The sequence below is a fragment of the Ovis canadensis genome, chromosome 8 (genome assembly GCF_042477335.2).
Source record: "Ovis canadensis isolate MfBH-ARS-UI-01 breed Bighorn chromosome 8, ARS-UI_OviCan_v2, whole genome shotgun sequence".
NCBI lineage: Eukaryota > Metazoa > Chordata > Mammalia > Artiodactyla > Bovidae > Ovis > Ovis canadensis.
The window spans coordinates 39,729,834-39,754,287 of NC_091252.1; the positions used below are offsets into that span (position 1 = coordinate 39,729,834).

At 37.6% G+C, this 24,454-nt stretch overlaps 1 protein-coding gene across 6 annotated transcripts in view; it reads right to left on the reverse strand.

The window, feature by feature from the left end:
* The window catches only part of AFG1L (AFG1 like ATPase), a 197,326-nt gene that overhangs the window by 24,203 nt on the left and 148,669 nt on the right, over positions 1-24,454 (reverse strand). For all 6 annotated transcript variants that reach the window (XR_011258582.1, XR_011258581.1, XR_011258580.1 and 3 more), the window contains 2 exons: positions 24,071-24,141; positions 23,714-23,814 (listed from right to left, as the gene is read on the reverse strand). Coding sequence is in view for 3 of the 6 variants with exons in the window: in XM_069598185.1 (XP_069454286.1) it covers positions 23,714-23,814; positions 24,071-24,141 (172 nt within the window). In the remaining 3 variants the exon portion in view is untranslated. The remainder of the gene's footprint in view (positions 1-23,713; positions 23,815-24,070; positions 24,142-24,454) is intronic.

A 24,454-nucleotide genomic window follows, 5' to 3' on the forward strand; every position in this document is an offset into this window, starting at 1 on the left:
CTGGCACAGGTAGCCTATCTCTTCTCTGGGCAGCCTATCCCTTCTCCAGGCGATCTTCCAGACCCAGGACTCAAACCAGGGTCTCCTGCATTGCAGGTGGATTCTTTACTAGCTGAGCTACCAGGTAAGCCCCACCTTCACTTCTTCTGAAGGACTAACTTGCTTCTGTCTTCTAACTTACTAAATATCCTTTCCCCTCTTTGGCTGAAGGGAGAGTGAGTGTTGATTTAATCATTCCATTTTAAGAACTTCCTAGAAGTTTCTGACATGAACTGATAGATACTAACTTTTCCTGTCTTTCAACTTTACTATTCTCTATTTTCTCTTTGCTCTAATTTTTTTAAGTCTATTTAATTCCATTTGTGTGTGTAAGTGGGGGTTTGTGTATACATATATGTATACATACATACAAAATACTTCTTGGAATCAAGTAAGATAGAAATAAATATACACCAAAATTAACTCTTTTTCTATTTCTTTTTAAAGCTTATTTTGTTACTTATTTTGCTTTTAAAAAGGAAATAAAAGAGAAACAGGGAAATAAAATGTCAGCAAGAACTTCAGATAATAAACAGCGTGCGCTTGTGCTCTGTCGCTCAGTCATGTCCGACTCTTTTTAGACCCTGTGGACTGTAGCCCACCAGGATCCTCTGTCCATGGGGTTTCCCAGGCAAGAATACTGAAGTGGATAGCCATTTCCTTCTCTAGGGGATCTTCCCAACCCAGGGATCGGACCCAGGTCTGGATTCAGATGGTAAACCATCTGAGCTACCAGGGAAGCTCTAAATAATAAACAGCAGTGCCTCTCAGTTTCGTTAGTTAACAAGTATGCACTGAACACCCATCAGTTACATAGTACTAAATGTAGAGAGCGGTATTCTTAGAGAAGGTGGGTTTTTCAATGGAAAAGGAAATTGTCCGGTGTAGGAAAGTAGAAATCTATTTCATAAATGTGGAATTAAATGGAATTTGATGAAGGAAGAAGCTTGATGAAAGCAAACCATCACTGGCCTTAATAAAGCAGTAAAGGAGATTAGAAAATGTACTGTGGAGGCTGCAGCAGTCCAGAATGAAGTGAATATTTGAAAATTTGGATTTGTATTAGGACACGACAGAGAAATGTAGAAAGTTCAGGGAAGAAGCTGATAACACCAAAATGTATGCAAGATAATTTTTATATATTTATGTAAATGTGTATAATAATTTGCTGTTTACAGAGTTTCTACATAAAGCTGAAAGCTGTAAAATTAGATTAAGATGAGGTGCTTGTTATAGTCTATTAAGACCTTCTACAAAGCAATATCCAAATCCCAAGATGCTACCATCTAGTAAGTTACTTCCATGTTTAAAAATTCTTTAAAAGAGTGGGAAATACTACTGTTGCTACTGAACCTTTGATTCATCTACTCTAGCACCGTTCTCTGGTTCCTTCAACTGACTCTCGTGATAATGTATTTTCCAACTCCACCCCTATGTCGCTTCCATTTTCTATGTCAGTTCAGGTGATTTCATTGACCCCCTGAGGCTCCAAATTAACACACCCCTACAAATATCTTCCAGGTCTATAACTTCCGTACTAGACTTCCAATCATTTGTGACAGCCCTTCTCTTACCTCTGGTATTTCTGTTAAGGGTCTTGCTGTTCCTCTGGTCATCCAAACTGAAAATGTCAGAGCTCTCAGTGACTTGCCTTGGACCTAAGATCCTTCTATATCCAGTCCCACAGATCTCTCTCATATTCATCTGTTCTTTCAATCTATTGTGAAAATTTGGTTTCTGTCTCTGGGTGATGGGGCAACTAGGAGCTGAAATCCAGTCCACGCTTGGTTTGCTAAGCCATGCACCTTGATGAGGGGAAGCATCATCCATCAAAAGGAAAGGGCACACTTTTTTCCACATAATGGCATTACTGCTCACTTAGGTCCACGTCCATCCTCAAGGGCAGCTTTATCTACTGCATACAAGGCTCCACATATGGTAGCAGCAGAGCCAATCCTGTATTTCTTTGCCAGATTATCCCATACAGATCTGCTAAAAAAAAAAATACTGACGAGTTTGCTTTATGCTGAAGAAGGTTCTCATCCAAACTCTGCTACCTGATAATGCAAGCCCCTTTACACTGACTTCAACCTTCTATCCTGCCTGAGTGCACATCACTCTCCCACACAGAAGTTCCAGCCAAGACTCTTAAATCTGTAGATAGAAAATTCCGAATCATCAGTTTTTTCCTTTCAGCACTTTAAAGATGTTGTTGTATAGTTTTCAGGTTTCCATCACTTTCCATGAGAAGTTGGTCCTTAATTATATCCTTGTTCCTCTAGCTGCTTTGAAATTTTCTTTATCTTTGATTTTCAGCAGTCTGACCATGATATGCTTAGGAGTGATTTTCTTTCTATCTGCTATCTCAAAGTTTTTTGAGCTTCAAGAATCTGTAAAGTTACATCTTTTACTAAGTTTCAGCCATTTTTTCTTTACAAATTTTTTCTGCCCTACTCTCTCGCCTTTTTCCTTCTGGGATTCCAATGACATATGAGTTAAACCTTTTGACATAGTTTAAGTTATGAGGCTTTGTTTTAAAAAATCTTTTTCTGTTTTTCAGATGGCATAATTTCTCTTCATCTCCAGACCTCCCTCATGGTCCAGTGGTTAAGAATCCACCTGCCAATTCAGAGGACATGAGTTCAGTCCCTGGTCCCTGAAGATTTCATATGCTGAGGGGTAAACAATCCCACATTCCTGAAGCTCACTCCCTAGAGCCTGTGTGGAGCCTGTGCTCTACAGGAGACGCCACCTCAATGGGAAGCCCGTGCACTGCAACTAGAGAAGCCCCTGCTCCCCGCAACTAAAGAAAGCGCAAGCACAGCAGCAAAGACCCAGCACAGCCAAAAATGATAAATAAATAGTTTAAAAAATTTCTATTGATCTATCTTTAAGTGTACCTACAGAAGCAGAAGATATTAAGAAGAGACGGCAAGAATACACAGAAGAACTGTACAAAAAAGATCTTCACGACCCAGATAATCACAATGGTGTGATCACTCATCTAGAGCCAGACATCCTGGAATGTGAAGTCAAATGGGCCTTAGAAAGCATCACTACAAACAAAGCTAGTGGAGGTGATGGAATTCCAGTTGAGCTATTTCAAATGCTGAAGGATGATGCTGTGAAAGTGCTGCACACAATATGCCAACAAATTTGGAAAACTCAGCAGTGGCCACAGGATTGGAAAAGGTCAGTTTTCATTCCAATCCCAAAGAAAGGCAATGCCAAAGAATGCTCAAACTACTGCACAATTGCACTCATCTCACACACTAGTAAAGTAATGCTCAAAATTCTCCAAGCCAGGCTTCAGCAATACGTGAACCGTGAACTTCCTGATGTTCAAGCTGGTTTTAGAAAAGGCAGAGGAACCAGAGATCAAATTGCCAACATCTGCTGGACCATGGAAAAAGCAAGAGAGTTCCAGAAAAACATCTATTTCTGCTTTATTGACTATGCCAAAGCCTTTGACTGTGTGGATCACAATAAACTGTGGAAAATTCTCAAAGAGATGGGAATACCAGATTACCTGACCTGCCTCTTGAGAAATCTGTATGTAGGTCAGGAAGCAACAGTTAGAACTGGACATGGAACAACAGACTGGTTCCAAATAGGAAAAGGAGTACGTCAAGGCTGTATGTTGTCACCCTGCTTATTTAACTTCTATGCAGAGTACATCATGAGAAATGCTGGGTTGGAAGAGACACAAGCTGGAATCAAGATTGCTGGGAGAAATATCAATAACCTCAGATATGCAGATGACACCACCCTTATGGCGGAAAGTGAAGAGGAACTCAAAAGCCTCTTGATGAAGGTAAAAGAGGAGAGTGAAAAAGTTGGCTTAAAGCTCAACATTCAGAAAACGAAGATCATGGCATCCGGTCCCATCACTTCATGGGAAATAGATGGGGAAACAGTGGAAACAGTGTCAGACTTTATTTTGGGGGGCTCCAAAATCACTGCAGATAGTGACTGCAGCCATGAAATTAAAAGACGCTTACTCCTTGGAAGAAAAGTTATGAGCAACCTAGATAGCATATTCAAAAGCAGAGACATTACTTTGCCAACTAAGGTCCGTCTAGTCAAGGCTATGGTTTTTCCAGTAGTCATGTATGGATGTGAGAGTTGGACTGTGAAGAAGGCTAAGCACTGAAGCATTGATACTTTTGAACTGTGGTGTTGGAGAAGACTCTTGAGAGTCTCTTGGACTGCAAGGAGATCCAACCAGTCCATTCTGAAGGAGATCAACCCTGGGATTTCTCTGGAAGGAATGATGCTAAAGCTGAAACTCCAGGACTTTGGCCACCTCATGCGAAGAGTTGACTCATTGGAAAAGACTCTGATGCTGGGAGGGATTGGGGGCAGGAGGAGAAGGGGATGACAGAGGATGAGATGGCTGGATGGCATCACTGACTTGATGGATGCAAGTCTGGGAGAACTCCGGGAGTTGGTGATGGACAGGGAGGCCTGGCGTGCTGCCATTCATGGGGTCGCGAAGAGTCAGACACAACTGAGCAACTGAACTGAACTGAACTGAACTCTCTTATCATTTGCAATCTAGTGTTAAGTACATATGGTGAACTTAAAATTTTTTAGTCTAGAATTTCTAATTTCCAGAAGTCTTAGAATTTTCATTTGGTTCTTTTTTTATAGTTTCAATTTCTCTGTTATGATTTCCTTTTTGTTCATTCAATACCAGTATATAGCTCTTTTATTTTCCTGAGTATAAATATAAAAGCTACTTCAAAATCTTTGCCTATAATTCTATCATCTGTGTCATTTCAGCTTCAGTTTCTGTCGATTACCTTTTTCTCTTTTAAAATGGGTCAGATTTACCTATGTCTAGACACATCCAGTAATTTTTTATTATATTCTGAATATTGTGGATGATATGTTGTAGAGACTTGAGATTCTTTTATATTCCAACAAAGTATATTGATTTTGTTGTTGTAGCTATCATAGCAGATAATTAATCTGGGTAGTCTCAGACCCCAGACTCTATCTCCTCTGCGATGGGCAGTGACTAAAAATCTCTGTTCAATTTATTTTTAGCCTTAGTTGCACATACATAGTTTAACCCAAGACTTGGGCAGAGTTTATATGAAGAATGTTGGACTCTTTCTCTCATTTCCATTTCTCCTCTTATTCTGCAGCTGCTATGGTCGCTCTCCCTCTGATTCCTCAAGTTAGGAATACTGCAGGTTTCCATCTATTTTTATTTTTATTTTATTTTTTTTTAAATTTTAAAATCTTTAATTCTTACATGCATTCCCAAACATGAACCCCCCTCCCACCTCCCTCCCCAGAACATCTTTCTGGGTCATCCCCATGCACCAGCCCCAAGCATGCTGCATCCTGCGTCAGACATAGACTGGCGATTCAATTCACATGATAGTATACATGTTAGAATGTCATTCTCCCAAATCATCCCACCCTCTCTTAGATAGCCCATAAAAAGTCAACTGTGATCTGCTCTCAAGCAAAAAAAAAAAAAAAAAATTATAAAAATAAGAATTCATCAGAGTCAATATTTTCTCCATGTGTGGATAGTGCTCCACTTTTTCCCTGCTTTTGGTTGCTCAATAATGCCTTTCAGATAATTATTTTTTAGATTTTGTCCAGAGTGACAGTTGTGATCTACAGGTCGGTTGGTCAGACAGGAGATACTCTATTATTAGTGGAAGGCAGACCCTCCTGGGTCTTGAAATCTCTAAATATACTCTGAAATTTTCTACCTCTGTGTTTTTCATAGAAGCATAAAACCTCAGAGGAGGAAAAGATCACAAAAGTTGCCCTCATGATCCCCCATCCTCTGGACCAACCAAACAGCCACCCCTCGCGCCCTCCCAATCCTTTCTTGCGCCAGCAGTGTCTCCAGCCCTGCAGCCTTCGATGCTCAGTCCCTCTCTGACTACCGACACAAGTCTGGTCGTACAGACCCTATGGTACTAATTATAATCTGCCTCACACGCTATATTCTACTCATATTTTCTCCTCTAAACTAAGTGGTGACTGACTTTTATTCATCTGCCTACCGCACCTAGAACTATGCCAGCTTTCCATTAAGTACAGCAGGTTTCACTTTCCACAATTTCAATTAACTGTGGTGAACCCTGGTCTGAAAACATTAAATGGAAAATTCCAGAAATAAACAATTCATAAGTCTTTAAACTGCATATTGTTCTATGTGGTGTGATGAAATCTTGCACTATCCAGTTCAGAATGTGAATCACATCTTGGTCAAGGGTATTCGGCCCAGTAGTCACTTAGTAGCCATCTCAAGTATCAGATCAATTCTCTGGATATCCCAGTGCTTATGTTGAAGTAACCCTTATTTTACTTAATAATGGCCCCAAAGTGCAAAAGTAGTGATGTTGGTAATTCAGATATACCAAAGCGAAACTGTAAGGTGCTTCCTTTAAATGAAAAGGTAAAATTATTCCCGACTGAATAAGGAATGAAAAAAAATTTTATGCTGAGGTTGCTAAAATCTATGGTAAGAGTGAATCATCTCCTTGCAAAATTGTGAAGGAAAAAGAATTTCATGCTAACTTTGCTGCTGTATCTTAAACTGTAAAAGTAACAGCCATAGCGCACGACAAGTGCCTAGTTAAGATGGAAAAAGCATTACATTTGTACAATAAGATACTTTGAGAGAGAGACCATATTCTTAAAAATTTTATCATAGTTGTTATTGTTTAGTCACTAAGTTGTGTCTGACTCTTTTGCAACCTGGTGGATAATTAACCTATTTTATTATTAGTTACTGTTGTTATTGTCTTACTATGCCTAATTTATATAAATTAAACTTTATCATAGATATGTATGTGAAGGAAAAACAATTGTATATATAGTATTCATGGTTTCAGGCATCCACCCACTCTTAATTGCAAGTATCCAATATGTTTCAGGATTGGAACATATCCCCCACAGATACAGGGGGACTACTGTACTCAGTGAATATCTATTGAATGACTGGGGGAAAGGGCTATAAATATTAATATAAAATGGGTGGGACTCTCTCTGCTACCCTGCTTTATTTGAAGATTACTCCAATAACTAGCATGTTGGCTTATTTATTTAGCAAGCTTCCTTCCTGAAAGGATAACATTCTCAAGAGGAGATGTTAGTTGCCTATCTACTAGAACATGCTGGTGAAAGTTATAACCTTTTCTAGAGTTTACTGCCCCATTAGTTTTCCTAAAACATTGTTTTATGTACCATGTTCTGCTCAAAACCTCTGCAGGTGACTCTCTGTGAATCAGGGTAAGAAGTCTATGCTCCTCTGCCTGATATTACGGCCAATCTGTCTGGGATTTTCATTTTTACTTCCCTTTTCTCTCCAACATGGCACTCTGCTCTCATTAGGCAAGTATCTTCTCTTCCTCCGGTAACATTGTTGCTTGCCTTCAGATCACCTTCAGTCTGCTCTTCTGAATTCTACTTGTCTTTCAAGGTCAAGATCACTTTTCTCCTTAAATCTCATGTCTCCTGAGAGCCTTCCTAATTCTTATCATCCTGACCTCCTGATGTACTCATAATATGTATTTAAAGAGCACAGCTCTTTAAAATAGAGTGTTATAGCTGACAAGAGTGAAGGAAATTAGCTAATCACATCATGCATTTTATGATGAGGCACAGTATTGCACCCAGAGAGATTAAGTGACCTAAGGCCACTCAGCTACATAGTATCTGAGTAACAACTGGGATTCATATTTTTTGATTCAGCTAGACCTCTTTCCACTCTACTGCATTGTCTGGTATTTGATTCATGTTATTTCCCTTATTAAATTGTAAACTCTTTGAAAGAAACTCCTTCCACTCCTTTTATATTCCTCATAACACTGTGGCACATTGATATGGAGGCACTTAAGAAATAGTTGCTGACCACTGAATCATTGTAGGAAACTTGGGAGGGAAATCTTATAAAACATATGCTTTTTGATTAATAATAGAGTTAAATAGTACTTGATCCTTGACAACAAATAATGTTGTTCTGGTTCTATAAGAATGAAGCCAGTAGCCATGGTAGTTGCTGACCTTTAACATGCTCTGAAAGGAGTTCAGGGTGGAGATCAGGAAGGAAGCCCTCTGTGCTCTGGGAAAACCGGCAGAACAAGCCTTCAGATAGATACTTTCGGGGAAAAATTTTATGAACCGAATTTCTTGCATCTTCTCATACTTAGAAAAGCATGAAAACCATTAACAGAGGCATCTGTTCCTCAAGACTAACAGCAACCTTGGTATATGCTTAACTGCATGTATCTTCTTAGCCAAAATTACATATATACTGACCTAGCCCTTACCTCTTCGGAGGAGTCCCTCAGAGTTATCTGAGAGGTTGTCTCCAGGCTATAGTCCTCAGGAACTCCCCAAATAAAACTGAACTCACAGCTCACATTGTTCTCTTTTTCTAGTTGATACCCTAAAATACGTGGAAATCTCATAATTTCGTAATACTACCCCTCACTTCTAGCTTTTTTCTCAAAATCTTTTCCCTGACTCAACAGTATCTTCAAAAGTTATTTTAAGAAACAAAACAGTATATTCTAATAATTCTCCTACTTCTTTCTATAAAATATTTACATCTCAAAGTAATAATAGGTCTAGTGGAGAAGGCAATGGCACCCCACTCCAGTACTCTTGCCTGGAAAATACCATGGATGGAGGAGCCTGGTGGGCTGCAGTCCATGGGGTCGCAGAGAGTTGGACACGACTGAGCGACTTCATTTTCACTTTTCACTTTCATGCATTGGAGAAGGAAATGGCAACCCACTCCAGTACTCTTGCCTGGAGAATCCCAGGGACGGGGGAGCCTGGTCGGCTGCCGTCTATGGGGTCACACAGAGTCGGACACAACTGAAGTGACTTAGCAGCAGCAGCAGCAGTGAGATGTACCTTACTGAATATTTTAATTAGCAATGTAGGAAGTAATTACTAATTTTGAGTTAGCTGATCCCATCTAGGGGAAGATACTATGAAATATATCAAATCATATACCTTACAATGAGAAACAGAAAAACTTTAAAATTACAAATCAAAGGAATACTTTGGTTAAACAATTTTTTGTTAAAAAAAAATCAAGCCAATTGGAAGCTTGCATTAGGAAAACCACCAGTATTAGAGCTCTTTTAAAAAATCAAACAAGTACTTTTAAAGTGTTTTATAGTCATGTTAATTGATTGGCCTGCTGCTACTGCTGCTAAGTCGCTTCAGTCATGTCCAACTCTGTGCGACCCCATAGACAGCAGCCCACCAGGCTCCCCCGTCCCTGGGATTCTCCAGGCAAGATCACTGGAGTGGGTTGCCATTTCCTTCTCCGAAATATTTCTTTGAGCCCCTTTTGGGGCGGGGGCAAGAATACTGGAGTAGGTTGCCATTCCCTTCTCCAGGAGATCTTCTCAACCCAGGGATTGAACCCGGGTCTCCTGCATTGTAGGCAGACACTTTACTGTCTGAGCCACCAACTGATTGGCCTAGATTTTCCTAACCCTTTACCCATCATTTCATTATACAGGTCTTCTGTTTAGGGAACTATTCCTGACTATTATTTAAGGTTATGATACATGTATTATTAAAAGCCAAGTGAGACCATGTACTTTAAATTTTCATTTTACAAAGTTAATAACCTCTTTAATTTAAATTTTTAATTCACATTTCTTAAGCATTTTTGGAACAATAGACACACTCCTTCCAAAGACCAAAGCAAGTATTAAATACTAGTTTGTCTGGCTTTCCTACAGTAGAAGTGATTTTGAGAGGAATATGAGGAGTTGCATCTACTACTCGATCTGAGCCTCAAAATAATTTTATTTCTAAAAGGAGAAAAAAGGACATGTTGAAGGTGTACAGTTCTTAGCACACTTCCTCTTCCCTTGAGACCCTCTGGGAATCCTGAAGCAACTTCTCTCCAGTTATAGGGACTGAGTACATTTTAAATTATTTAAGTTAGCAACGACATAAATATAGTTCAAGAAAATGAAAGCAAATTTCCTCCCTAAGAGAGGCTTCAAGCACCTATGTCTGAGAAGTCCATGGCCTGAAGAGCTTAAATTTTTTGTTGTCATACTCGCTCATCAGCTAAGATGTTCTTACTCCAGTCTAGGAACAGAAGCTGAGCAAGACTACTTAGTCTCACAATGTGTCTGTGTGAAAACTTCCCATGTGAAGAAACTAGGAAGGTGCTCTCTCCACCCAGTTTTACTCCAGTCCTTCAGATTATTTTTATCTCCATTTGTATCATGAAAATGACCACAATTATTCTAAGTGGCCACAGTTTTCTAATTTCTAATCTAGCCCCTTTTAAATGGGCAATTTCTCTTAAAAGTCTTTTTTCCTTTAAAATAGTAAACACACACACACACAAAACATAACTTTTTACTCAATATATAGTTATTCCCCTAGAAAAGACTAACTATCATCAACAATTAGTAAAACTGATCTTTCAGTCTAACTTCCAACCTTACAGCAAATTCTTATTCTTTCATTTTAAAATTTTCAGGATAATTATGTAGATTCAGGTTAAAAGTTACTAGCATATACCTTAACTTTTTAAATCAAATTATGGTATGGGTTAATTATGAGGTTTTTTTCCAAAAACTTTCCTCATAATCCGGCGGGCCAATATGAAACAGTTGGGTCCAGATATGTATGTTGAAGCTTACCATCTTAGTGCATATGTCCTAAATTCCTTCTCATACATTTAATTGCACCCCTCAAACTGGCACAGCAAGGCAAGCAAGAGTTTGTAGGGAGAATTCAGGATTGGATAAATGGTGGTTAGATAAGATGGCTTTCAAGGTGACTTTCAACATCAAGACTATGACTTCTTACCTAAAAGGTCGACTGGGAATGAGGTCAGGGAAACATAAAGGACAGAAAGACCTAAGACTCATTTTTGACATTGGATTTACCTTCCTCCCTACAATAATTTGACCCATTCTCTACTCAGCTCTTTGGAATCTCATTTCTGCCCTACCTGTTCCTATGCTTTAGCCAGGGTGGTAGACTGCCTTATTCAGGCAGAGGTCAGAATATCTGGGGAACAGACACACATGGATCAGCCATGTTACCAGAATGGTTTTGCTGCCAGGAAGGTAAATAGCCAAGGAGATTCTTGGGCTGCCTCAGCTCTGGTGATTAATGCCCTTATTTCCTGATGCTAATCACCACCACTGGCATCCAAACACCATCAGCCTTGACTCTCGGCCAAACAGTGGAGATAAAAGCTGTTCATCCTTTAGTATTTACTGAGAGTGTACCAGGTACACAAACCAGAAGTAGTCCCTATTCAGTGGTTTCATTTGGAATACAACAAATGAAATAGAGAGAGAACAAAGAACGAGAAGGTAAATCTCTTTTAGCAACACTCCCCAAGAGATTCTGTTTGCTACAATTTGATAAGTCTAACAATATACAAATTAATATGACATAATCAAGACTAATAGACAGTTGAAAAGCAAAACACATATCTGATGGATCTCCATTCCTTGAATACTAAGAACCACAGAAGAAAGCTAATGAACAAAAAGTTGACAGTGAACAACATATACACCCATGCATATGCATCAACGGATATATTTTTCTGCTCAGACTTTTTGCAAACACACCTGGCCACCTGTCATTATTTTTAAGACACAAATAACAAACTACTTTGCAAACAGTTACTTGTGAGCACAGTTATCAGTTGAGGAAACAATTTTCTGCAGGTGTAAAAATTACATTTCTCAATAAGGAAAATTTAGGTATAGTCAGTTCACTCATTAAGGCTTTAGAATTCAGTTCTGGTTTGCTTTCTTTGAATAGAGGGCACTTTCATTTTAGGTTCACAGAAATTTAACTCTAAAGAAAGTAGTTCCCAAACTTTATGGTTTCAGGACTCCCTAACACTCTTAAAAATTATTGAAGAACCCACGAGCTTTTGTTTCTGCAGGTTTTATCTCCCAATATTTACTGTATTAGCAATGAAAACTGAGAAAATTCTAAAATATTTATTAATTTATTTAAAATAGCAATGATAAAACTTATATTCAACCTATAAAAATAAAAAAAATAAAACTTTTGTGAAAATAATTATATTTTCTAAAATGAAAATAATTTTGTAAGAGGAATATTTTTATAAAATTGTTTTATACTTTTTGCACATCTTTTTAATGCCTGGCATGATAGAAGATAGTGGAATTCTCATACCTGCTTCTATAGTCAAAATACTGTGACATGTTGCTTTAGTTGAACCAACCATAGGTTGGTTGAAGAAAATCTAGCCTCACACAAATATGTAGTGGGAAAGGGAAAAGTCTTTTAACAGCCTTATTAGATAAATGTGGATTTTCTTCTTTGCTGCTACATGAAAACTCAATAAGAACTTCCTTCCAAAGAGCTCACTAAGGAAAAAGGAGGAAAAGGGTAACTTTATTGTGGAGAAGCCCAACAAACACTACATCAGACAAGTGTGATCAAGGTTAACATCAACAGTGACAAGTCATGTTAATAATATGTACCTTTGATACGACTTGATGAAAATAACACTTGACCTCTGTGGGCTTCCTCCTGAAGTCCACATTTCCAGTCAAGATAGGAGAAAACACCAGACAAATCTCAATTGACGGACATTCTACAAAATAACTGACCAGTATGCCTCAAAATTGTCAGGGTCATCAAAAGCAAGGAAAGTCTGAGAAACTGTTACAACCAAGAGGAATCTAAGGAGGCATGATGACTAAAGGTAATGTGGTGCCCTGGATGGGATCCTGGAACAGAAATTGAATACTGGGTAGAAACTAAGGAAATCTGAATAATATATGGACTTTAGTTAACAATATCAATATAGGGACTTCCCTGGTCCAATGGTTAATAACCGGTGATTCCTGGTCAGGAAACTAAGATCCCACATGCCACAGGGCAACTAAGCCCAAGCTACATAACTACCAAGACTGTGCACCATGCAACTGAGACTTGATGTATCTAAATAATAAATGAATAAATTTAAATAGTATCAATATTGGCTCATTAATGACAACGAATATACCATAGTAATGTATGATGTTAATTACAGGGCAAGCTGGATTTGGGAGTATATGGAAACTCTCTAGACTACCTTCTCAATTTTTCTATAAGTTTAAAACTGTTCTAAAAAAAAGTCTATCCAAAATTTTTTTAAAATTTGACAAGAAGTAATTTTTAAAATGACAGTTGTAATGCAGAATATAAAACAATATTAGCATATTTTAAAAATTCTGTTATATTAAAATCCATTCATCTTTCTTGCATTTTAAATGGACCTTCATCATAAGAGTATACATTGGTTATTAGAAAATATTCATTCAAAGAGTTATGGATATCTTCTAAATGTATTTAATTATACAATACCAGATCTTTGTTAATATCACTATCAATCTCATCAGGAAAAAAAAATACTTAAGAACTGGGAAGAGATACCAAGTTCATGGTGGCAGCAACAAGTTTTCCAAAATTCTACTTTTCACTCGTTTGCTCAAATTTTATCATTGGCAACAAATACTGGTAGTTGCTTTCTTAAAATGAAAGAAGCGAACTTTTTCTTTATTCATTTTCAAGAAAATGTCTGTTAAACACTGTGAGAAAATGTCTGCCAAACCTGAATAACCATAGTCTGTCTATCACTTATCCTTCCAAGTGAAAATGGTGTTCCATGAAAAAAGTAGGTAGTTTAGCTAACAAATCAAACAACTGCACAAATGCTTTTACTAAAGACAACCCTCATATTTGGAATACAGAAGAACTTTAGATATCCTTCCTTCATGACCATGTTCTCAACAGTTGAGATTGAACAATATTAATCATTTTTACTGCTTCTTCAAGGACATTTTAGAGTGGAACTGTAAGTACATGGGCAATGAAGAATATAACACTGATTGGTGCCATTGCCTTGATTCATGCTAAAGCACCAGCAGTTTTATCCACCAGTGCTTTTGCTCTATTATTGCAAATGTTACCACAATGGAAAAGGCGAACAGTATCCTGGTATTATTAGAGAGAGTTTTGACCTCTAGGACCTTTGATAGTGTCTCTGGCCCCTGGACTTCTAAGAACCACACTTCAAAAACCACTGACTGCACTAATGATATTTCTGACTTCTCCATTACCCTGTGATTAAGCCAAGTAACTATGTCAAGGAAAGGAAAGAAAACCCTAAAGTTCATGTTATGTCTGGAGAAATGAATCTGCGCCACTTTCCTTTGCACAGCTCTAACGTGGAGGGAGTGATAGGGAACAAAGATCATTCAAACATGTTCTCCTTTACCTTCCCGCAGTTCTCCAAGGCAGGGCTTCCCAACTTTTTTCATATCATGATTGGGAGGAAAAAAATGATATTTGTTTTTACTAAGGAGAAAAGGAACAAGGCTGCCTAAGGCATGAGGTCCCTATCCTGAAGGCACAGGCCCTAGCTTGCCTTTAGGGGATGGAGAGGTCAGTAGCTGAGCCCATTCCCAGTGGACATGACAAGGTATGTGAGTCGGAGAGTTCTGCACCAAGGTTCTAACAGAGAAGCAGGTCTCTCAGACTGGAGGTTATCTGCTCCCCAGCCAGTTTCATGCTTTACATAAGGCTTAAGGTTTAGCTCAAATGTGACAATTCACAAAGTACCTGATTGTATTTCATGGCTGAACCAGAATTATATTAAAGATTTGATGTAGAATTTTTCCAGGACAGTATTTCAGATATACTGTAGTGATTAAGAGCACAGAATCTGACTCCTAGGCTACCAAGGAGTTCAAGTCTTGGGCTCTGCCACTGACTAGCTATGTGATCTTAGGAAAGTAACTTAATATCTTGGTGCCTCAATTTCTCCACCTATAAATTGGGATAGTAGTACCTACCTATTGTAAGTATTAAATTAATTAATATATATAAAGTACTTAGAATGATGCCTGTACATGGTAATGTTTGCTATTATTACTATGAAGGTACTATAGGGTCTCCTAATTGAGACTTTTTCTCTGGGCAGGATAGTGTTGAACAGTAGATTTGCAGAGAATGGGAATCCCACAGACCAAAAGACCAGATGTTAACTTGCAGGATTTCAGATCTGAGGAACTGTGCTTGGAGCTGGGAGAGGTACAGGAGTCCTCTTCCTGCAAAGTGTTCAATATCTGAACTGACATAGTTTTTAAGGGTTGCAAAGAAATGCAAAATCATCATACCAAGAAAATACTAACAAACAAACAAACTTTAAAATGTAGCCCTTCATGAGATAACAAAGATCAGCGTGGAAATAAATAAAATAGAGCCCACAAAGACAATAGAAAAGATCAATAAAATTAGGAACTGGTTCTTTGAAAACATAAAATTCACAAACCTTTAGCTAGATTCACCAAGAGAAAAACAGAGGACTTAAATAAAATCAGAAATTAAAGAGGAGGCATTACAATTGATACCACAGAAATACAAGTGATCAAAGAGACTATTATGTGTACACAGCAGTATTATTTACAATAACCAAAACATGGAGACAACCTAAATGTCTGGCTGATGAATGGATAAAGAAGATGTGGTCCCTATATATAATGAAATACCATTCAACCATAAAAAACAGGAAAATAATGACAATATGGATATAATACGCAGCAATATGGATACAATCAGAGATTATCACACTAAGTGAAGTCAGTCAGAAAGAGAAAGACAAGTACCATATGGTATTACTTATATGTGGAATCTAAAATATGGCACAAATAAACATAGCCACAAATGACTCACAGACACAGAGAACAGACTTGCGGTTTCCAAGGGGGAGGGGGAGAGGGATGGGGAGGACTGAGAGTGTAGGATTAGCAGATGTAAACTACATAGCATAGGGAACTACATTCAATATCCTGTGATAAATCATAATAGAAAAGAATATTTTTTAAAATAAATGTCTATATGTGTTTGAGTCACTTCGCTATATAGCAGAGATTGGCACAACATTGTAAATCAACTATACTTCCATTTAAAAATTAAATTAAAAAGAGACTCTTATAAACAATTATACATCAACAAATTTGATAATCTAGAAGAAATGGATAAATTCCTAGAAGCATACAATGTACCAAGACTGAATCATGAAAAAATATAGCAAATTTAGCAGTGAAATTGAACCAAAAATCAAAAACCTCCTGAAATCAAAAACCAGACAGTTTCACTGGTGAATTCTATGAAGCATTCAAAGAAGTAGTAATACCAATACTTCCCAAACTTTTCTAAACAACAGAATAGGTAACACTTCCAAATTCATTTAACAAGGCTGGCATTATCCTGATGCCAAAACCAGACAAGGATGTCATAAGAATAGAAAATTACAGGCCAATACCCCTGATGGCTTCCCAGGTGACTGGGTGGTACAGAATCTGCCTCCAATGCAGGAGACACAGGTTCAATCCCTGGGTTGGGAAGATCCCATAGAGGAGGAAATGCCAACCCATTCCAGTATTCTGGCCAGGATAATCACACGGACAGAGAAAGCTGGTGGGCTACGGTCCGTGCAGTCACAAAGAATCAGACACAACTGGGCATGCATATCCCTGATGAACACAGATGCAAAAATCTTGAACAAAATACTAGCAAACCAAGTTCATCAGTACATTAAAAGGATCACACAATATTAAAATGGGATTGGGATTTATTCCAGTTATGCAAGGATGGCTCAACATGTACAAAGTAGTCAATTTGGACACACTAAATTAACAAAATGAAGGATATAAATCATTTAATGATCTCAAGAGATGCAGTAAAAGCATTTGGATAAAACTCAACATCCATTAATGATAAAAATTTTCAACAAAGTGGATACAGAGGTAATGTTCCTCAGTATAGTAAAGGTCATATATAATAAGCCCATAGCTAACATCAGACTCTATGGCAAAAAGTTAAAAGTTTTTCCTCTCAGATCAAGAACAAGACAAAGATGCCCACTCTCAGAACTTTCATTCAACATAGTATTGCAAGTTCCAGCCAGAGCAATTAAGCAAGAAAAAGAAGTAAAAAGCATCCAAATTAAAAGGGAAGAAATAAAACTGTCACTGTTTGTGAATGACACACCACATATTGAACACTCTGAAGACTCTGCCAGGAAATTGTTAGAAATAATAAAGTGTGGAGAAAAGGGAACCCTCCTACACTGTTGGTGGGAATGCAAACTAGTACAGCCACTATGGAGAACAGTGTAGAGATTCCTTAAAAAATTGCAAATAGAACTACCTTATGACCCAGCAATCCCACTTCTGGGCATACACACTGAGGAAACCAGAATTGAAAGAGACACATGTACCCCAATGTTCATCGCAGCACTGTTTATAATAGCCAGGACATGGAAACAACCTAGATGTCCATCAGCAGATGAATGGATAAGAAAGCTGTGGTACATATACACAATGGAGTATTACTCAGCGGTTAAAAAGAATTCATTTGAATCAGTTCTGATGAGATGGATGAAACTGGAGCCGATTATACAGAGTGAAGTAAGCCAGAAAGAAAAACACCAATACAGTATACTAACACATATATATGGAATTTAGGAAGATGGCAATGACGACCCTGTATGCAAGACAGGGAAAGAGACACAGATGTGTATAACGGACTTTTGGACTCAGAGGGAGAGGGAGAGGGTGGGATGATTTGGGAGAATGACATTCTAACATGTATACTATCATGTGAATTGAATTGCCAGTCTATGTCTGACGCAGGATGCAGCATGCTTGGGGCTGGTGCATGGGGATGACCCAGAAAGATGTTATGGGGGAGGGAGGTGGGAGGGGGGTTCATGTTTGGGAATGCATGTAAGAATTAAAGATTTTAAAATGTAAAAAATAAAAAACTAAAAAAAAAAAAAAAAGAAATAATAAAAAGAATTCAGCAAAGTCACGGGACACAAAATCATATACAAAAATTTGTTATGTTTCTATATTAATAACAAACTATCAAAAAGAGAAATTAAGAAAACAATCTGATTTATAATTGCATCAAAAAGAATAAAATACTTGAGAATAAATTTAACTAAGAGGAAAGACCTATTTGCTGAAAACTACAAGAGATTAATGAAAGAAATTAAAGAAGATATAAATAAGTGAAACTTATTAAATAAGTCCATGCTTATGGATCTGAAGAATTAATATTGTTAAAATGTCCACACTACCCAAAGCAAGCTATAGATCCAATGCACTCCCTACCAAAACTCCAATGGTATTTTTCATAAAAATAGAACAATCAAAAAATTTATGTGTTTCACACCAGTCAGAATGGCTGCGATCCAAAAGTCTACAAGCAATAAATGCTGGAGAGGGTGTGGAGAAAAGGGAACCCTCTTACACTGTTGATGGGAATGCAAACTAGTACAGCCACTATGGAGAACAGTGTGGAGATTCCTTAAAAAACTGCAAACAGAACTGCCTTATGACCCAGCAATCCCACTGCTGGGCATACACACCGAGGAAACCAGAACTGAAAGATACATGTGTACCCCAATGTTCACTGCAGCACTGTTTATAATAGCCAGGACATGGAAACGACCTAGATGTCCACCAGCAGATGAATGGATAAGAAAGCTGTGGTACAAATACACAACGGAGTATTACTCAGCCATTAAAAAGAATAAATTTGAATCAGTTCTACTGAGATGGATGAAACTGGAGCCAATTATACAGAGTGAAGTAAGCCAGAAAGAAAAACACCAATACAGTATACTAACACATACATATGGAATTTAGAAAGATGGTAATGATAACCCTGTATGCGAGACAGCCAAAGAGACACAGATGTGTAGAGCAGACTTTTGGACTCTGAGGGCGAGGGAGAGGGTGGGATGATTTGGGAGAATGGCATCGAAACGTATACTATCATGTAGAAACAGAGCGCCAGTCTATGTTCGATATAGGATACAGGACGCTTGGGGCTGGTGCACTGGGATGATCCAGAGAGATGATATGGGGTGGGAGGTGGGAGGGGGATTCAGGATTGGGAGCTCGTATACACCCGTGGCAGATTCATGTCAATGTATGGCAAAATCAATACAGTACTGTAAAGTAAAATAAAGTAAAAATAAAATTTAAAAAAAAATTATGTGGAACCAAAGAAGAGCCTGAATACCCAAAGAAATCTTAAGAATTTCTCTAGGCTATAGGCATCATGCTCCCCAATTTCAAACTATATTACAACGCTATAGTAACCAAAAAAGCATAATATTTGTATGAAACTAGGTACATAGATTAATGGAACACAACAGAGAACCCAGAAATAAATCCATGCATATGGTCAATTAATTAATGACAAAGCAGCCAAGAACATACAATAGGGAAAGGACAGTCTCTTCAATAAACGGTGTGAAAAGTGGACAGCCACGTGCAAAAGAATGAAACCTGTTCACTATCTTACCCCATACACAAAAATTAACCCAAAAAATTGAAGATAACACCTGAAACCATAAAACTCTTAGAAGAAAACATGGGCAGTAAGCTCCTTAACCTAAGCCTTGGTGATGTTGTTTAAATCTAGCACCGAAACCAAAAGCAACAAAATCAAAAATAAAGTGGGAATACATCAGACTAAAAAACTTCTGCATGGTAAAGGAAACCATCAGCAAAATGAAAAGGCAACCTATTGAATGGAAGAAAATCTGCAAATCACACATCTGATAAGGGGTTAACATCCAAAATATAAGAAGAACTCATCCAATAGCAAAAAAAAAAAAAAAAATCCAATTTTAAAATGGGCAGATGATCTAAACAGATATTTTTCCAAAGAAAATATAGATGGCCATCAGATACATGAGATGTATAATGTCACTAATTCTCAGGGAAATACAATTCAAATCCACAGTGAGATATCACCTTATATCAGTTGGAATGGCTAGCATAAAAAAGACAAGACCACAATGAGGTACCATTTCACACCAGTCAGAATGGCTGCAATCCAAAAGTCTACAAGCAATAAATGCTGGAGAGGATGTGGAGAAAAGGGAACCCTCTTACACTGTTGATGGGAATGCAAACTAGTACAGCCACTATGGAGAACAGTGTGGAGATTCCTTAAAAAACTGCAAATAGAACTGCCTTATGACCCAGCAATCCCACTGCTGGGCATACACACCGAAGAAACCAGAATTAAAAGAGACACGTGTACCCCAATGTTCATTGCAGCACTGTTTATAATAGCCAGGACATGGAAACAACCTATATGCCCATCAGCAGACGAATGGATAAGAAAGCTGTGGTACATATACACAATGGAGTATTACTCAGGCATTAAAAAGAATAAATTTGAGTCAGTTCTAATGAGGTGGATGAAACTGGAGCCTATTATACAGAGTGAAGCAAGCCAGAAAGAAAAACACCAATACAGTATACTAACACATATATATGGAATTTAGAAAGATGGTAATGATAACCCTGTATGTGAGACAGCAAAAGAGACACAGATGTATACAACAGACTTTTGGATTCTGTGGGAGAGGAAGAGGGTGGGATGATTTGGGAGAATGGCATTGAAACATGTATACTATCAAGTAAGAAACGAATCGCCAGTCTAGGTTTGATACAGGATACAGGATGCTTGGGGCTGGTGCACTGGGATGACCCAGAGAGATGATATGGGGAGGGTGGTGGGAGGGGGGTTCAGGATTGGGAACTCATGTACACCTGTGGCAGATTCATGTCAATGTATGGCAAAACCAATACAGTATTGTAAAGTGAAAAAAAAAAAAAAAGACTAGAAATAAGTGTTGGTGAGGATGTAGAGAAAAAGGAGCCCTTGAACACTATTGCTGGGGATGTAAATTAGTGCGGATACCATGGAAAACATTATGGAGGGTCCTTGAGAAATTAAAAATAGAACTACCATATGATCCAGCAATTCTACTTCTCAGTATTTATCTGAAGAAAATAAAGACAGTAACTTGAAATTATAATATGTACCATATAATCACTGCAGCATTATTTACAATAGTCTAGACATGGAAACAACCTAAGTGCCAGTCAATGAATGAAAGCAAATGTGGTATACCTACATACTGAAATATTATTTGGCCATAAAAAAGAATGAAATCTTGCCATTTGCAACAACATGGAATGACCTTGAGGGCATTATGCTAAGTGAAGTAAGTCAGAGAGAGAAAGACACACACTGCATGATCTCACTTACATGCGGAATCTAAAAATACAGAAACAAAACAAGAAAACAAGCTTATACCTACAGATAGCAGATTGGTGGCTGCAAGGGATGGGGCTTGGGGAGTGGAAGAAATGGGTGAAAGAGGTCAAAAGGTACAAACTTTCAGTTATAAAATAAATAAGTCATAGGGATATAATGTATAGCATGAGAATTATAATTAATAATATTATATTACATATTTCAAAGTTGCTAGTAGATCTTAAAAATTCTCATCACAAGAAAAAAAATTTTTAACTATATAAGGTAATAGGTGTTAACTAGATTTACTGTGGTGGTCATCTTGCAATGTGTAAAAGTGTTGGAATCACTATGTTGTACACCAGAAACTAACACATGAGTAGGTCAGTTATATTTCAATTAAAAAATATATAATCCTTCCTCAAACTTGCATCACAGCTTAATACTAGCTTAATCCAACCTATCATGTCAATATTCAATGTCAGTCATCCAGTCTGAGGTAGTAAGTATCCCACAATTACAATATGGATATAAAGTAAACGTATTCAAGCAAAGTCACTAACAAATGAAGATCTAGCCAACTTGAAGAAAGAAAAAACTCAACAAGGACAATGACACCATATGAACTTTAAAAGAAAGTCACTGAAATATTCATGAATTAAACAGGGCTTTGTGCTAAGTCACTTCAGTCGTGTCCGACTCTGTGCGACCCCATAGACGGCAGCCCACCAGGCTCCCCCATCCCTGGGATTCTCCAGGCAAGAACACTGGAGTGGGTTGCCATTTCCTTCTCCAATGCATGAAAGTGAAAAGTGACAGTGAAGTTGCTCAGTCGTGTCTGACTCTTAGCGACCCCATGGACTGCAGCCTACCAGGCTCCTCCATCCATGGATTCTCCAGGAAAGAGTACTGGAGTGGGGTGCCACTGCCTTCTCCAAAACAGGGCTTTCCATGTACTCAAACAACCAAATTATGAAACGGGATATACTATTTTGTCAAAAAAGGTATGCCAAAAAATAAATAGTAATTTATTCATTATTTTAGGAATTCAGTTCTTAGTTCCTATTATAATCCATATTTTTGTCAAATAAGATAAAAATAATTATTTTTATGTGTTATCTCAATTTTTCAAGGTAATGTTCCAATCACTCGTCTTCTTCACGACCCCCGTACAGTAGACTATGAAGATTTTAGTCCCTGATTAGTGACTTTTTCCTGGTACTAAGTATCCTGAAATAATGAGCACACAGGAAAAAAAGAGATTAAAACTCAGTGGTTGCTCTAAGAGACCTACCTTTGCCCTACTACCCCAAGACACAATTGATCTGTCCTTCCCTTTCCTCACTAGGTCCCCTTCTATGGAAGTAGGGTAAGCTTCTCAGATATATAAGATTTTTCCCAAGTTTATTTCTTGGGCAAAGTAAATAAAACTTAAATGAAAACCCTAATAAAATTATGCCTAAAGATATTAGGTTATTAGGACCATGATGAGATTGACCCAATAGAAGTATGAACGGTCCATATCACCCAGAATGAGTTTCATAACTGACACTGACATTATCAACCTGTCCAAGGATTCTAATTCATCCTAATCATTATAGGTCTTGAAGTGCTTTATTACTGTGATATCATCTGTTAGATTGGATTCTTCTCTCTGGGTTGAAAATTACAAATTTAGAAGTAATGAAGTTACTAGTTTTTAAGAAAAGTAGCCATAAAATGGCTAGCAGGTATAAAAAATATTTTCTCTTCTCCCTGAAAAATAATTCCTTTTTAGTTACTTAAAAGTCAAGATAAATCAGAGAGACCAGTTGGAATGATACATTACACATGACAACGAGGTATTATGCTTAAAGTTATATTTCATTGACTTTGTTTTTCTTAAGATTTATAATCAACTGAATACTCATTGAGTCCTGAGAATTCCCAGAGCTTTCAAAAGAAAGAATTCATATCTATAATTAATTTGTAATCAATGTCTCTCTTATTTATATGAAAATGTGTGTATATATATTTTTCTCTGTTGGAAATACTATTATACAATATAGATGTCACAGTTAAAAAAATTCACTTTCCTTAACCTGACCCAAATAGGTCAGATATTATAACAATAACAGAGGATACATGAGAACAAGGAATGGAAACTCTTTTACATCATATATCCTGGATCATGGTAGTATTACATCATCTTCCTTTCCCCACATACTAACTTCATATCTTTTTTAAAACGAAATTTTCTTACATTTGACTTTTACACAATATCCCGAAAGCCCGTTTTAGTTTTGCTTCCAGCAATAGTTGACAGCTCTCTCTGTATTTCTAATTTTGTGTTAGAGCCCTTCTAAGTGTAAATTTTTTGCCAATATCTATAAAAAGCACATGGGCATATACAGATGAGTATTTCTCTTAATGAGACTAATAAACCAGTTCTGACTCAGTAAATTGTATTTTAAAATTTGAAACAGGCACAGAGGAAAATATGAAGTATTTTAACATGTGAAAAGGCCACTGAGTCTGAACGTGTCTGGATACTCACTCTCTCACACAGCTCTTCAAATGTGCAGTCGGCAACGGTTCCACAAGCTTTATTCAGCCGCAGCTCTCTGCCTTGCACTTTTAGAATCCTTGGTCTAGTTACTATGGGAACATGAACAAAGACTCAATCTTGTCTGGATAATTACTATAAAATTCATCTCTTACAGATAGGAAATGCATAGCTTGATGAATAATAGCACATGATTCAACACATAAATTAGACAAAATGCTGATACAATGACTGCCACTTGAGCGTGGCATCAACCCATATACAGCAATGGAACTTATTAATTGGTCAGTGGAGATTGGGCATTGTGTTCTAAATGTATTCTCTTTCAAGAGAAATTAACTTACGTACAATCATTTTGTTTCTGAGCCAGCTCATCAAACAACTTATCCATGACAGCCTCCACATCAGCTTCACTTGTGCTACAGTGAAAAGAATAATAGAATATGAAATTAATAACACTTGAAGCCAACATCAAACAGCTGCCTGAGCCTGCTTAGCTTTTTGCCTATAAAAAAAATAACAGGATGTTATGCTCTAAATACAAACATTAGATTTAGAATACACTTAAAAGCAGAGAATATTAACTCTCAGGTAGATGATTCTGCCTTATTTGCATACACTGAAAGACTTCTGTGCTTCTGGCTGTTTCCAGTAATGAGACGATACAGGCAGAGTAAATCCATTAATACGATGTGTACACAATGAGAAGAAAGGCTTCTGGCTCTCTCTTGC